At 42.7% G+C, this 17250-nt stretch overlaps 1 protein-coding gene across 1 annotated transcript; it reads right to left on the reverse strand.

Moving 5' to 3' along the window:
* Nucleotides 1–1187: 1187 nt before the first annotated feature.
* Nucleotides 1188–13392, reverse strand: CD164 (CD164 molecule). Its single transcript, XM_058836963.1, has 6 exons — nucleotides 13167–13392; nucleotides 10586–10663; nucleotides 8634–8708; nucleotides 6454–6606; nucleotides 5283–5363; nucleotides 1188–4309 (listed from the first exon to the last, which is right to left on the reverse strand). Exons 1-6 carry the CDS (start codon nucleotides 13267–13269, stop codon nucleotides 4149–4151), a joined length of 651 nt encoding a protein of 216 aa, XP_058692946.1. The 5' UTR covers nucleotides 13270–13392; the 3' UTR covers nucleotides 1188–4148.
* Between the last annotated feature and the right edge of the window lie 3858 nt (nucleotides 13393–17250).

Here is a 17250-nt window from a genome sequence, read left to right on the forward strand (position 1 = left end):
ATAAGGAATTGGCTGGATGGACACACTCAGAGTTGCAGTCAATGGCTCAATGTCCAAGGGGAAACACCAGTGATGAGAGGCGTCCTCAGGGCTCGAGACTGGGACCAACACTGTTTAAAATCTTTGTCAGTGACACAGACATTGGGATCAAGGGAACCCTCAGCAAGTTTGCCAGTGACACCAAGCTGTGTGGTGCAGTGGACACACTGGAGGGAAGGGATGTCATCCAGAGGGACCCTGGCAGGTTTGAGAGGTGGGACTGTGCAGACCTCATGAAGTTCAACAAGGCCATGTGCAAAGTCCTGCATCTGGGTGAGCACAATCACAAAAATACAGGCTGGGCTGTGAATGGACTGAGAGCAGCCCTGAGGAGGACTTAGATGTTTTGGTCAATGAGAAGCCCAACCTGAGCTGGCAATGCTGGCAATGTGCACTTGCAACCCAGAACAACCGTGTACTGGGGTGCATCAAGAGAAGTGTGATCAGCTGGTCATGGAAGGTGCTTCTTGCTCACCACCCGGCTCCTGTGAACCCACCTCAAGCACTGCATCTGTCAGGCCTGCAGGAGTGAGTCTAGAGCAGCTGCAGATATCCCATCCCTGGTAATGCTAAAGCTCCATCCAACCTGGCCTTGGAGCAACCTGGTCTAGTGGAAGGTGCTCCTGCCCAGGGCAGAGGAGTTGAAACTAGATGATCCCCAAAGTCCCTGCCAATCACAACCACTCCATGGTTCTTTGCAATCAGAAAAGAAATAAGGCTCAGAGCAATACCTTTTTCATGAAAGTTCTAATAGCCTCTGTGCAAACACAGACAGCAACCCCTCTTCCACCTGACATCCAGTATTACAAACTTTGCTTAGAAAAAGGAGTATTAAGTCTCACAGGTTGTTACAAGTGTAACACTTAATGCATACTTTGCTCCTCTTTGGCTTTAAGTGGAAAACAAGAGTTAAGCTAACATGGAAAAATATGACCTGAATGAAAATTCTTCTTGAGATAATTCTAAATTTGAATTGGTTTTGTTAAATACAAAGTTAATACTGTTTTTAGGGGAACTAACTCTTCAAACCTTGCATTAATTCGTCTTTTCCTTAATAGTTCTCAATTCCCATGGGAAACAGCTCACCTCCAAGCCAGCAGACATTCTGCTCGGGGCTTGCTCACATTAAAGAAAGTTCACAAGTAAAATTCCATTCAACAGATTTTATTTATCAATTTGGTTTTGTGATTACAACTGCTTCAGTTTTCTTCCACTGAAGACAAAATACAAACTTTAACAGCAACACTTGCAGAGAACATTTGTAAGGTAACAGCTTGGTCTTTGCACAAGCTGGCTTCAAGAAAAAGCCAGATAACTTGAAGAGTCACTACAATTCAGTGCCTAAAACTGATTTAGGGGCAAGTACAACTACAGATCTATGAGCTACCTTCCACTTCAAAACACAAGGCCAAGAAAAACTGCAAGTTGTTACTTCAGGTTTTTTGCTAGTACACAGCACAGATCAGCTGATACTGCATTTCACAAAGGAGTAATTACTTTTGACAGTGAGGCAGCCAAGCATATGGTGAAGATGTATAACCCAGCCTCCCCTCCCCCCAAAACAACTAAAAGGGAAACAATTCAAGCCACAGCTCTGAACTGTGGAATTACACCTTGCTGGCAAGGCTAATGAGCAAGAGGTGTGTAGTGCAGGCCTTCCGGAGCGTGACTAAATTGACACAGCACAAACTTGAGTTTTTCAGATAGGCATTTTTACATGCCAGAGATCCTGGGTTTCCTAAAGTCTTGGAAAATAGCAATTGCTGGCACCACAACAAATTTAGTAACTAAGGCAAGGTATCCCTTCTACCCTTTTAAACAAAATTTGAGGCAAACAAGTAAGCAATTTTAAGGCACTTTAAACATTATTTTTAGTTTGTTTTACCAACATACTTTATCGGCAACCTAAATCAGGATTAGCAAAGCTCATGAATAAGCATTTCAGCAACATTTTACAGATTGATTTTTCTGTGGCAATGTTCTCCATGCTATGAAGCATTCTGTAGGACTTTTCTGCAAGTTTCCCAAAAGAGCCCTTTGAGGCCAAAAATTGTATACTACATACAGTTTGCTTTGTTGAGCTAAAGGCAAACTGTCATATTTCAATTGAGTATTTTGTTCACTTCAAAGCACAGAATACAAGCTCATGGATTCATTTTTTTTTAACAAATGTAGCAAAATAGTTCTTAGATAGGGGAAGGACAGATTTAAGTCATTTCACAGTAAGGCCAACGATATACCGCCTAACTCATCCACATACTGTTGCTGAAAACTGGCTGCTCACTGCTGTTTTCATAAACCTGAGCTGATTGTCTTAGTTTTGTTTAGAAAACCAAAAGCTAATGAACTCAAAGATACAGTGCTGGTGAGTAATCTCTGCACTGTGTAGCAATTTGCGTTTTCTATGCAGCACAATAGAAACAATGCCATTCAAACGAAAAGAACACAAGAAAGCAACACTATACACTTCAAGTTTCCAACTGAAATGCACTTAATTTGCTTTGTAATTCAAGTCCCACTGCCATGACTATTATCTGCTATCAATGCTATTTTTGTCTTGGGTGCCCAATTCCAGTCAAGTCAGAGCTAGTAAGACAGTACTACGATCATCCCAAAACTGATGATCAGGGGATATCATCAGAAGCTATTCATTATGTGCTACCCACACCATTTGATTTTATCTCTACTTCCGTTTTTCCTGTGGATTTATTTTCACAGGTACTCAAGTCAGTCCTCATTGGAGATGACGTACCTTTGATACTCAGATCATGTGGCTGATCCAGCCAAAGACAAAAAAAAAAAAAAACAAACAACAAAAAACTAGCCTAAACTATTTGGCTGAATAGATTTCCTTAACCAGTTCACTGCAAGGTGACACAAACCTGAAGCCAGGAAGGGGAGAAGGGAAAGAAAAAAGATGTAGCTGTCAGTCCCAAGATTACAGCTATCATGACTACGATCAAATCAGGAGATCCTCCAAATGACCCTTAATTGCTCCTTCAGCAAGAAGACATACAGGAGAGTAATAAAGAAAAAAACCAACCCAAGCTTCTGAAATTAATTGCAACGAGTTTTAAGAACCATTTGAATAACAAAAACATCAGGATTTCCCAAACATCAGGATTTCAAGTATAAATGTGAGCTGTTGCCTTTTTATACAGGGAGTGAACTGAATTATAGCATTAATTTTATGGTTGATCTTTGTAGGCCAGAACAAAAGGTAAACAAGTCAAAGCTTCTGTCTGTGCCTGAACATCGCTGCACCATACTCCTCACTATAAAACAAAATCACTAAGGAACAGTTATTCTAAGGATTTTTATTTTTTTAACTGGAATGCTCAAGTCACATATATTCTATATTCCTATGTAAAGCAATTACTTAAAAGTTCTATTTATCTTTGAGATAGCTGGGACATGCTTACAGTCTACTGAAATTTAGTCTTTTAAGGCACTAATATTTATTTCCCCATTAGAAGGATTATTCCTACATCCACCCTCAACATTAATTGGAAATGGCATAGGAATTCTGTTTGGAATGAAGTATTTTATCAGGCATCTTTTATTCTTGTGTTTAAAAAAAAAAAAAGGGTTATGTTTTTCTGTTAAGACATTTTCTAATTCTACATTTTTGTCCATCTTTCTAGCAACACACTATAAGAGCCATAAGCTACTATAAATGATATTTCACTCCCTGAAAATCAGTCACGAGTAATTCACATCTTGACAAAACTGAAGGGATACTGTATCAGATGTTGTTTCAATTAGCCTTCAGAAAAAGTCATTTTAAGATTGTCTACTGGACAGTGTTGCCACTGAATAAGAATCTTTAAACATTCTACATTTGGCATATCAAGAAAAGTCCCACATCAGCAGCCACTAAAGGAAAATAAAACAGCCATTAGAACCCATGCAGCATATTGCAAATAATCCTGTTGAAGAGATTCATATCACTTCTTGCCAACTATAATGTTGCAAAAATATTCATTTAAAGTCTTCTTTTAGAGATTTAAAGGATATTATGAACTGCTGTCTTCCATGAGCAACAGAAAATATTTTGGTTCAGTGAACTACAGGTGTTGGGCTACTAGTCCATTACCAAGGGGCAGGTCCTAAAGCGTGTGGTAATTTCGGTCTTTAGATCTGCAGAATTTGTACAGAAAGAAAATAACAGCCTGCAGACCCAGAACAAGGACAATTCCACCTATGAAACTTGCAGCATCAAATGTAGATTTGCGTGGAACAGGTACAGGAGCCACAGTAGTATCTGAACCTGTTAAACACCAAATTAGAAACTGTAAGTGCACAATGCTCACAACAGTTTTACAGATTTTAGTGCTGGATTCTTTGCATTAGGATTACTCAAAGCATCAAAACACCAATAAGAAAACAAAAAATAATCAAAAGTGAAGCCATGCCAGCATCAGTATTTAGATTAGCTGTACTGAAATTCTGATTAAACACTGTTTGTACAAGGCTAGAACTATTTATAAACAAACTGCTCTGGACCTCAAAACTGAGCAATACCCAGCTGGACTTTACTTGTACTTCAAAAAGACAAAGCCTTTCTCCTTTACATAAAGCACATTATTGATATGCCCACATTCAAGACACATTTTCCAGTTGATGTTCCATGTTCCATTTTTATCTCGCTTAATTTTAACATAAATTGTTATCTTCCATCTACTGGACCCAAGAGTTATGCTTAAAAAAACCAAAAAAAGCTGAAACACAAATACAAGTCTGGAAATAATAGCCATCTGCTGATGGGTAGTTTTAAAGAGTTTTACTTTGTGAGAGCTTTTCATGAAAAGGCATATTTAGGACTGACTTGGAAATAAAAAACTGCAGCTTATTCCCATCACTGTAGCACAATGTCATTTAACAAAAACAAAATAAAAGCATTATTATGGTGCAAAAACAAAATACCACCTCACAGAGACAAGGGAGTTAACAAGGGAGTTCCAATCACACTATTAAAATAATCCAGCTGATCTCATTTGACCAACATGTTTCTGAGTTTCTCTATCTCACCAATTAGCTCTGTTTCTCAGGCTATGTAACCTTGCTACTTGCATACACCACCCTAACAAAATTAGACTTGCCATAAAGTTAGAAGTGACAACACCAGATACACCAATGGTACTTTAATGTTGTCACTTGGTGAGTCTTTCAAGATAGCTCTTTTAAAGCAAGACTGATTTCTAAGTAATTTATGCTTTAATTATGACAGTTGTAGCAGTTACCTGTAGGAGTGGGTGTCGTGGTAGCTGAAGTAACGGTAGGTTTAGGCTGAGGAGCATGAGTAGTTGCATTGGTGACGTTGGCTGTTTGAGAGAAGACAGTATGTATACACCGTAAGCTCCAAAGAAAAGTCTGCAAGCACTGGAGTTCCTACAAATTATTTTTCCTGTTTTGCTTTAACAAGGATAAGCTTTGCCCTCAGTCTGTATCCCACACAATTTAGGTGGTGAGGTGCATGGCATTAAGCCATGTTTCTGCAACAAGGATTATTTTCAAACTTGCATACTATTGTTATCCAAATATTTCAAGGTTCCCCGCAGATCAGTGATTCTTTGTTCAGACAAAATGACTTTTCTTTCAAGCATTCATATAAATGTTGGTATGTGAACAAGAATCAAGAGTTCTGCTTCAAGACAAACTGAGACTCTTGCATCAAGGCAAAGGACTTTAATTAAACTGTCAGTAGAACCAGTTAGTATTACTTGTACTAAAAAACTGTTTAATGTAATACATCTAGACAGGAGACACACACTCTTTCTTCTCCTGACCTCAAAGAATGCCATCATTGGAATAAAACCACTCACCTAAAACAAAACTGTCTCCTAAAAACTTCCATTATTAACCTATATAATCTGGGTCTATGGCCTCTACCCCTCCTCTAAAGATTAGTATTACTAAAAATTAATCAGTATTTCACTCTGAGCCTGGGACAAGCGTCAACATTTGTGGGTTTACTCAAAGCTAAACATCACCCTACTGTACATTAGGATGTTCTGAGCCTAATCAAGTACCAACTTGTTACCTCCCACCTCCCTTAATCAGCATGTTTTTAAAGATTAGGTTATTTTTTTAAAAAATAATTTAATTGTAGAGATAGCAGAAAAATTTTTGAAAAAACCCAAAAAACCAAACTCTTAAGAATTCATGATTAGCAGCAATTACTAATTCAATTACCATTGCACCAACTTCTAACACAGAAAAGACTTCCCACCAACATTACTAAGAGTTTTCTAAAATCCGTTTCTTCCAAACCTTGTAACCATTTATGCATTCTGCACACCAGATTTTTAGTAGCCAAGCTACTACAGTGAACTTTGGAAGAAGCCCCTGTCCCTCATGTTGTTCACCAGTTCCTAGTTTCCTGCTATTCTGAGTTCAGTGCTACTATATTACCTATAGGAGTAGGAGCTGTGGTGGCAGAACTGGCTGTGGTAGCATTGGAAGAGGCTGTGGTGGCATTGGAAGAGGCAGTGGTGGCATTGGTGGGTGTTACAGTGACATTGGAAGATGTCGTAGTAACATTGGTAGGAGGAGAAACTGTGGCAGCTAAAAAAAAAATGAAGAGTTACATTAGAGAGGTTAATGCTGGTATTGACTAAAAAACAACCCAACAAAACAAAATCAGCAGGCATAGCTTTATGAATTTCATACAGCAGTGAGTTCTACTGTAGTTTTAGTTTGAAATTACAGAGCTTTTCAATCCACCATACTAACATCAAAAGTTGCATGAGTGACTACATGAAAAATCTTGTCACAGGCAGCCCAATCAAGCCAGCGTTCAACTGGCAACTCAAGATTCCTCAAAGCAAACCTGAGTGAAAAGAACTCTACTGTCCAAGCAGAAACTGCGCATGCTTTACACAGGAAACCAGGTATAGAGTACTGCTTCTCAACCTCACTGCAACTGAGACTGAACCTGAGCTATCAAGTTCAACAATAAGTAAGAGTTAGTCAGATAACTGAATCAGAATGGAGTGAAAACAAATCAAGAATTTCAAAGTTTAGCTACAGTTCCTGTTCTGAGAGTTGTTGTTGGATGTAGGTGCTGTCAGCTTCAGCACACATTATACCAAAAAAAAACCCCTCACAACCCCCCCAAAACACAGTACTGAGAAGCCTCCTGCAACTTACTATGTTACCAGCTGTAGTGGGTTGATCACACATAGACAGCTTATCTAAACTGATACATCAGCAAGCCTCCTGCTGAAAAAGCACTATGCCCAGAAGTTTTTAATGCTCAGGCTCCTTCAAGTGTGGTTATTTACATCTTGAGCATAATTCATCAGGGTGGGAAATCAGAGGTGACTGTTTCTACAGATGTAAGTTGGATACATCAGAATCTACATTCTCTTGGCTCCCACTTGCATCTAGATAGTTCAAGGCCACCTAAAAGGCTGCCAATGTTCTTCCCGTGTCAATCCCTTGAGGCAGTGTTACGCCAAAACAACTGAGAGTCAAAAAGGTATACAGATTTCTCTCACACCTACAAAGACCCCTATTTGTTTCCAATTATTGAAAATTTATTTCCTTGAATTTGCAGAAGTTAAACACAACAACTCGATAATGTCACCACAAGTTTAACAGAACAGACTGCAGAAACACTTCTCCTCAGATACAACAAGGCATTATAACAGCATGCTGTCTTTGGAAAGCACTAAAAAATGGTTCTTTCAGCACTCCTGATCGAGAGGTGATTGTCACAATTTTAGAAACATCACACAAGTCCAAGCCAAAAGGAATTATTTCTGACTGGCTGTCACCACCACAAGATAGCCCAAAGCAGCACGGAAACTTCAACTCTGTTGGTGTCAGCCAGTCTCTTTAACAGAACTGTTTAATTCACCAATTCACCTTGGCAAGATTATTCAGTGTTTTCATTTGCTGTTCTAAATCTTAAAGCCAGAAAATCCTGTTTCATTTCTTAACAGAATTCAGAAAACCTGAAATTGGGGGGGGGGGGGGGGTTCACAAAAGTGAAATTCAAGATCTTATCTAAATTATTCATATCCTGCAAAACTGCTTTGCACAACAAGCACAAAAGTCTGAAGTACATATGCAACTGAGCACATTCCTAGCATAAAGGATTTATCTTATGCAGTTCTATATCCTGTATTTCAGAACTGAATGAAGATTTGAGCTAGTTAATTAAAACTGGAAGGTTCATAAGCTCTTCCTATTTACTGTGTCTCAGATGACTTAGCAGGTTACTTTTTTTGTTCAATATGCAGCTTACTGCCTTGAAGACACTGACAAATTCCTTAGGATGTGCTGTATCAAACAGGAAACACCTATTTTAATCTAAGAAACCAAGGCAGTATCCAGATGTGTTAAATGAAACATAACAGGCTTCCTGAAACAGCAACAGTAAGCATTTAACTGAATGCTCGATGGCATTGTATATTTTAGTATCACATATCATACCTTTAAGCAGGAAGCAAAGTTCTTATTTACATACTTGTACATGCTTATAAAAATTGTAGAAGGCATCTCAACAAAAGGCCAACAGACAAAGTAGTTCTAAACAGAACTGCTTCACATTAAACCATGTGAAAACTGAGTATCTAAACACTTACACGAACACTGTGTTTCAGTTTTACATTCTTCAGACTTAGGTTTTGCTGTTTCATTGAGACACATGCTTTTTTTATCTGTCAGAAAAGAAGAGACAAGATATTATACAGTAGCTGAAGTCTAAGGTGCTTGAGACATTGTTCCTAAATAGTAATAAGCTGTTCATAGGACCAAACTAAACATCATCTGCTAGCCAAGATAACATTAAATCCACTTTAATATACAGGACTTCAGCATTATATTAATAATACAAGAAGTTTTAGTGTTCTCTTTCACTAGTTACTCCCTCACTGAGCACTTGGGCAGTATTTACCATATATGATTATGCATCATTTTGATGTAGCAGTATAGCTTGATGTTTTTTCTTTATAGCTGATAAAATCAAACAGTGTTTCTACTATTTTGTGGCACTTTCTAAGTCAAACATTTTGCACATCTATGATAGCATCATAAAAAAAAAAAATCTTACTGTCTTGAAAAATTCTACATCCAAGCAAAATTTTGTTCCAGCTTTTCAAATTGTTGAAGACATCAGTTTCTTATTCTCTGCCTGCACAGAGTTCTCCCTGAAAAAATTTACACAGATCTCTTGGGCTTTTGCAGGATGTGCCTGGTCGTCCAACACCACATGTAAAACTAGAAAAATAGAAAAACTAGAAACTTCTTGAAGGGCAAACTGAATCCAAAATTGATTTCATTAGTTCCAAAACAACCCAGCCTTCATATATAACCCTTCTTGGTCACCTACAATCAAGTGCTACAAAAATCGTTACTGCAGTCAAGCCATTCTGTTTCTACCTCACATAAGATGTACTAATAATCCACCTGAGGACTGCTTATGTAACCTTTGTATGATTTTGCCAACAGCAACCTCATCTTCTCCAGGACTGAGTACCAGAGGTCACCTAAGTGCAGTTACATCCAATTCACCTACAATGGGAAAAATAAGGCTCTGAGACCAGCTAATGCTTCTCTGCCTCTGTCATGTTCCCTTCAATGGGGCGCATTTCTCAGTTTTATGAACACTGCTGTTAACTACTCTTAATTAATGAATTCCTCTCCCTAACTGTACTTCAGTTCAGGAGCAGCGGTTGTGACTACCAGGTGAAGCACAGAGCCATGTCTGCATCTCAGAATCCACTTGTGATTCCCCTACACCAAACACAAGTGACTTGTTTGTCCTAAAAACATTCTGGACCACCTGGAAAACATAAACTTATCAACAGCACAGATTTAAAATCAGAAGCCTTAAAAATCTGGGAGTATTTTGAACATGTTAAGCATCTCAGCTTCTCAGATGAAGACAGATGAATGACTTGTGTTACAGACAGGTAAGACTTGTGTTAATGCCTCTTTAGGTTGTAATCAACGTCAGTGTAAATGAAGCAGGTCTAGCTGGGTGTAATGCTCTGCACGGTGTTGAGGAACCCATTCAGTGCAGGCAGCTCAGTGAACAGCTGCAGTGAGAGCTGCAGATTGAGCTCTGTGGGGCACGAGAGGCAAAAGGCTGGGATCTGCAGATCCTTTACATTACCAAGGACATGGGGACCTGCAGTCCAGCCAGGTGACTGGACACAGAGACATAGCAGGGGCTGATGATCCTCAACTTTTGTCCACAGACTGAGAAGGTATAAAAGCCCATGGATTCCTCCATTGGGGGTCCTCCTTGGAGACACCTGCTCGAGCTGTTTTTGTGTTACTGCGCTAGGAATAAATTGTTTTGTAGAAGAAGACATTTGAGACTCTGCAATGGGAAACCTGGTCTGACTGGGTGTGAAGGGGTGTGAAGGGAGCCAAGCTGGGCACCTCTCGGGTCACTGGAGCCACCCACTGCAAAGGGCCCTCAGTCCTGGCAGTGGAAGTCTCTGGGGATGTGAATGTGACTGAAGGGTCAGACATGGAAGTTTCCTTAACAATGGCAAAGTGAGGATCTGCACAGCACAGTCCTCCTTACCTTCACATTTGAGCCACACGCAGCCTAAATTTGTCTTATTAATACAGGAATTGCAGTCAGAAATGTTTCCACAGATGTCTAGAAAACAAAACAAACGAACAAAACAAAACAAGAAACCCACATTGATTAGAACACTGTCAAAAGAGCAACTTCACCCACAGAAAATAACCTGAGATCTGTACCCTCCCCTATGTACATCTCCCAGGTTAAGGCGCAATCCTCTTCAATGAACAAAGTACAATTGAAAGAAAGCTACAGCTTATTAATGCTTTTGACAAGAAATAAATGCATTCCCCTCCAGATACTGCTGATACTCTCAAACCAGACCCCATATGTACAACATGATTTTGCCTCATGCAACCTCTAACTATGGTAAACTCAGATAATGGAGCATACACTACTCTAGCGAAGATACTGAAGTCCAGTAAATTAATTTTGCAGTTAATTGAAGCTTCAGATGGTAAGTGCTTGTTTCCTTTTGATTACATTTTTCTTTTAGGTAATGCAGCCAGCTATAAACAGTGCAACAGTAGAAAGCAATCAAAGTATGGGAAATAAAGACAAGAACCTGAAGAAATTAATGTACACATGCGTGAAAAGGAGAGTAGAAAAAAAAACTCCATCTGTTCGTATTTTGATCACGGCAGAAGCCAGCAATCTAACCAGTCCAGCTGCTTTTTTACGTCAATCTCAGTCAAATATTGTTACCTTAAAACCACAATGACAACACATCCACTAACTGGATCAAGTAAGATCTTCTCTCCATCTACAGTTTTACCACATTAGTTTTAATTGAGACTTACTCATACAGCCATCATACTCATACTCAGCAAACCCACATACAACCCACAACTCCTTCTGCTGCATGTTCTCCGGCACATTTCACATCATATCCACCCACTCCAGGCACCTTGGGGTGACCTTTCACTTTTCCCCATGAAAGGAACGTTGCTATCCACAGTTCTTTGGCAGTCAGCACGCTCATTTACCTCTCAAGTAACAACTACAAATGAACTAACTTCAGTATTCTGACAATCCAAAACAAGCCTGAATCCACAGAGCCTTTCTCTTGGTTATGGTAGGATCAGGTCAGAAAGGCTGGCACTATTTCTTCCCTTTCACACAAGAAGAGATGAAAAGATCTTTGTGGGTTTGCATGAGTGAGGTGTGCAACAGCTGCCCTATTCCCTTCAGGAAGGCAGCACTCAAAGCACTTCAAGAGCTTTATGACTGTTTCTCGATAACAGATTTCAAGGGGGAAAAAAGTCAGTCAATTATGGTGGGTATACATCTGAGGAATGATCACAGCACACACAACGGCCTCTGACAAATGAACAACCTTCACTTTTGTAGATTCCTCACTGGTATGTGGAAAATTTAGCACAGTACATCTGCTAAGATAGGAAGACAGCCAGTAGAGGCAACTCACATCAGGTACACTAGGACTTCTAATTTAGCTCCAAAACAGCCTTCCCAGACAAACACAGGGGAGGATCAGACTCAGATAATCAGGAGATGTTTTTATCAATTAACATCAGAATCTGCAGCAGGGTCTCAGACGTTGTCCCAATGACACCTCCTCCTGTGAAAGACTCTGGTGGGGTCTTTTACATGGGATAACAGCAAATTCCCCAGCTCTCCCCACTAGCAGACGCCTGCTCTTCAGTGACCACAAAAAAAAAAAAAAAAAAGAAGACTCTGATACCACGAACTCAGCTCTTCAGCCTAGGCAAGCTGACGTTTGCTCCCAAGATAAACCCGCTGTACTGGCCCTCGCACAGCATAAATTCGGATACTCCCCTTACACGCGAGGAGGAAACCAGGAACCACTGGAGGGGTCTGTCCTGCCGGCCCAACAGCGCCCTCTCCCGTCGCAGAGGAGCGGCGTGTTAACCCCTGGCGGAGCAGCCCGGGAGCGGCGCCGGCCCCCGCAGGCTGTCCCGCATCCCGCCGGCGGGGCACAGCTGCACAGGGGATCCCTGCGGGCTGCAGCAGCGGTGACCGGGCAGCGTCACCCTCGGCTGCACCCAGCGCCACTACGGAACGCGGCCAGGGAACACTGAAGCGCTTCCAGACAACTTTTTGTTTTGTCTTTTTTGTTGCTGTCTCCTCGATTTGGGGCTCTATTTCGAGGTTCTCGGCCCCTCAAACACTCTGGCAAACAGCCCACAGGGCCCGAGCTGTGGGAGACTGGGGGCAAACCCACGGGGCGAGTAACGGGGCTCACACCGGGATAAGGAACACGCGGCAGCAGGGGCAGAACGATACGGCTGAATCGAGGCACTCGCCGCTCCCAGACCCGTTCCAAGGGTGCAAGAAGCAGCCGCGCACAACTCCCTGGCACCCTCCAAGATCCCCGGGGGTAACGGGTCCCGGACCAGAACAAGCAGGATAGCGGCCCCGCAGCGCCCAGGAAGCAGGGCGGCTCCCGGAGGCTCCTGGAGGCTCCCGGCAGAGGGACAGCCCCGGCGGGGCTCGGTGCGCGGAGCCCGCCTCGCTCCCCACAGCGCCGGGCACGGGGCGGGGCTGCCCCGTCAGCAGCTCCCGGAGGAAAGGTGGGGGGAGGGCGCGAATCACTCACCGTAGTCGCCGCTCGCCTCTGCGATCGCGGCCAGCCCGCAAAGGCAGCACGCCACGGAAACGACGACGAGGGGGAACGTAAGTGTCCTAAGGGTCCGACTCATGGTGGCGATACGGTGAAACGAGAGGGCTGCTGCTCCCGCTGCTACTCGGCGCTTCCCTGCCTCGCTCCGCTGCCGCCGCCCGCCCCGCGCCGCCTCACGTCACGGGAGCGCCCCGAGCTGGCCCCGCCCCCGGCCCGCTTGGTTCCGCCTGGCTCCTCCTGCCCCCCTCATCCGGCGGGTAATGGAACGGTCCGCAGAGTGGCGGCGGGGCGCTGCCCCCCCACGTGACCCCGCCGCTCCCGCGGGTGGGAGCTCTTCCCTCGCGTCACGCGCCGGCACGTCACCACGGAGGTCCCGCCCCCTCCCCGCTGGGCCCGCTCATTGGCTGGGGGCGAGGCGGGGGGCGGGGCAGGGGCGCGCGGGCTCCCGTTTCCCGCGCGCGGGCGGTGCTGGTCCTGCTGCCGCGGGCTGGGCGGGCGGTGTCGCTTGCGGGGGTCACGGTGGGCGGTGGGGAGAGAGGGAGGTGCTCCCGCCGGCTCACATCGGCTGCTGTCCCGTTCCCGCGCCTTTCCCCCATTTCTGCCGTGACGAAGCAGCGAACTGTACTTCAACTGGTTTCCAGTGCATCGCATGTGAACCTTAGCAGTCAGGGTGCAGCACTTGAAAAGTGTTGTCCAGCCGTGCTCCCAGCAGAACTGGGGCCATCGCATGTGGAAGCTCTGCACACTGGGAGTTTGTGTAGGTCCAGGCTGAAATGGCTGCAATAATAGAAGGGAAACGTGGTAGAAATTGTAACCTGTGTCTTTACAGCTGCGCTGTAGGGAGGACCTGGAGAAGGCTCCTTGGTCATCCCACCACTTCTTTTTGTGGACTTGGCCGTGTCAGGTTTTCAATTGGACTCGATGACAGGATTTATCCAACCTAAGTGATTCCTCCCGGACCACTGGGTAGAGTTCCCCCTATGCCTATCATGTTTTTCTGTCCCTTGTTTTTCCCTAAGGCAGCTTGAGTCTATACATACCATCATCAATGGACTCTGCAAATAAGCTTGTTTGTGTGAATCTGCCTCAGCATTTTGTGCAGTGCCAGCACAGGTGAATGTTGGGAAACCAAGGCAAACATTAACGTGTGCTTGCGTTCAAGGAGAGCTAAGCTAGATCTACAAAGCAAATGTTATTGTGGTCTAGGTCAAAAGACAAACAAAAGAGTTATAAGCAGGACATTGGTTCTTCTAAGTGTGAGTGGGATTTGGGCGGTAAACTGCCAAATAAATCCCTAGCTTAACCTTTCCATTTTACTTTCTTTCCTGAAGGTGTTATATTGCCAAGAGCCAAAAGACCAATACAAATGCAGAGATTTTAAAGCAAGCTACCTATCATGGTTACTGTGTGAGCTATGGAGGGGGCTGTAAGGCCCATAAGGTCATACATAATTTGGGTACAGAGCTTTCTGACAAGGTTCTGTACTGTCGTGTATTGTGGTCCTTTCTGCTAGCCTTGCTAATGCCTTGCCTTCCTGCAAAGAAATCTCAGGGAGAAAACATAAAAGAAAGGTCTGCAAAGAACAGAGAATAAGTTTTGTGATATGAACTGGAACCTTGTAACAGCTGCATTAAAATGACCAAGCATGTTCTCTTGTATGTAAATGTCAGTAACATCAGAATTTAGTTCTGAAATGTGATAAGAAAACAGAAGTTGCACACTGACTCTAGTTATCTCTCATTGTCTGTTTTTACTGGAGTGGTAGTGTAAAATAATATAGTTATTTTTACAGTATGATGAAAGTTTCTGGCCTTTTAATAAGAAATACTTTTCACATGCATTATTAAAATACGATATTTCTGTTCTACCTTTGAATAAATTGAGGAGCAGCATAAATAAAAATTGCAATGTAACCAAAATCGCAGGGAGCATGGAATAAGGGAATTTTCTATAGATTCCACTCATCCTTCCTGGCCATGCCTGCAGAGATTTTTATGTCCTTCTGGGACAAGGGTCTTCAGCTTGGATCAGGGCTTGATTCAGAGTGTCTTGAGATTTCATTAGACATGTGGTATTATTTGAACTTAGATTTTCTTTTTTGCACGTCTTGTGGGTTATAATGTAAAATATATCTTCAGCAGTTATCAGTGTTTTATGAGGGATTGCAGTGGCAGTTCTGTTGATGTACTGGACACATGAAGTGTAATGGCAATCTGCATTTCCTCAGGAGTACATACGAAAAATCTCTTCTTTTGAGAAAGTAATAGGACAGTTAAGTTAAAAAAGATGAAAGACAAGACTCTAATCCATGTTTATGTATATGGAAAAAGTGTGAGAAAATTAAGTACATAAAAAAATAGAACTAAGACTACCAGCAAGGGCAAGAACATCTCCACAAGCAAGTGAAAACATGTTTATCATTCTGGGGGCTGGTGGGAATCCAGGGAAAAGATAAATGTGGCTTGTCTGTGTTTTCTTATAGTCAGCATCTTGGGACTTTGTTGTAGTAAGTCAGCAGGATCATGGCAGTCTGGGTTGTTGTTGTTGGATTTAAAACACCACATTCATCACTGGATTCAGTTCTCATTGCACTGTTATATACTTAGTGGTTAGTAAGGCATTTACCTCTGTTTTGAATCTATAAGCAATTCCAAGCACTGCATTACTGGGAAATTATGTAAAGTCCTTGACAAAATGGGAAAAACCTAAGAGTCTGCAGATGCCCATTTTAGGGAAGCACACTTGAAACAGAGCAAATGCCCAGGATTTGGAGCAGATTGTGTTGTATCAATTGGTGCTTGGCAAGATGTGATAATGGATTGAAGAGATTCCACAGGACTGTACAGCAGTTTGGGATGACAGCAGTAAATGAAGAATAAAATTTAGTCCACAAACTGAAGGGAATATATATTTCCTTCATTTTGTAAACATTGGTTTTCATTTCCATATTGTCATTTCAAGTGCACAGAAAGAGAAGTGCACGTGAAGTGTAAATACGTGGTGCGTGTTTTAGCAGGGAAAATGCAGCATCTATGGAGGTTTTGAGGTTTTTGTTACCATTGCATAATGATGCATTATCGTCTCCTGGTGCCATTCACCAGACTGGAGAATTGTTCAGAAATAATGCATTGACTCCTGTGCCCAGAGCTTTGTGACCTTTGTTTGTCCTTGCATCCTGAGGCAGGTATGGCAGTAAATCCTGCTAGAGGGGTGTGTCTAACTGTGGCTGGATACAGCCCCAAGGCACATCCAGGGTGATGCATGCTGTATGACATCAGGGGTGCATTTAAGGTGCCTGTGTGCCTGTCCCCAGCAGGAATTCTGGGTGAGGACATTGGCACCTTACTGTACAAGCTTGCCAGAAGCAGATGCACATTTGTGTGTTTGCTGTGTTACAGGCACTCACTCAGCCCCACCAGGTGGGGTGGAAAAGGCTGCTTTTATATAAGAAACGAAGAAAATAATGGAGAGAGTGGTTAGTGATAATAAAACAATGTTAAAAATATTTTCTTAACTCTTTCAGAGACAATAGAGGTACAGGCTGATGCTTTTAGCCTAAGGCAAGCCAGAGACATATCTTGAGAAGAAGAATGGAAGGCAACAGGTAGAGGTAAGATGGACTGGAAGGAATAAACCTTTCACCTGTGCAGCTGCAGCCAGCCAGAGAATGTGGTCAGGCTGATTTAGGTGACCAAAGGAAAATAAGGCTGTTGTTTAGATGGAGTTCTTGCAACAGTACATCCATTTACTGAATTTTTAATGTGCATTTTTTAGTTGGTGATAGTGCAATACAGTGGTGGGCTCTGGACTGTGTCAGGGCAGGAGCATATTCCCTAGGAGTTTAGCTGTGTCCTCAAGGCTGGCTGGCTGATAATGAGGCCTTGGTCAACCTGGGAGTTTTTCAAGTGAAGGAACTTCAGGGCGATCTCCACAACTTTTTCTCAGTAGATGTTTTTGTTCTGAGGCTCTTGCATCTGGCCACTGCCAGAGATGTAACACCTGTGGGCTGCCTGTGCCTGCCCTTGGGGCCTACTCACCTGGCATCTGCTCTTGTTGTGCC

The sequence above is a fragment of the Poecile atricapillus genome, chromosome 3, assembly GCF_030490865.1.
Source record: "Poecile atricapillus isolate bPoeAtr1 chromosome 3, bPoeAtr1.hap1, whole genome shotgun sequence".
In the NCBI taxonomy this organism is placed as follows: Eukaryota; Metazoa; Chordata; class Aves; order Passeriformes; family Paridae; genus Poecile; species Poecile atricapillus.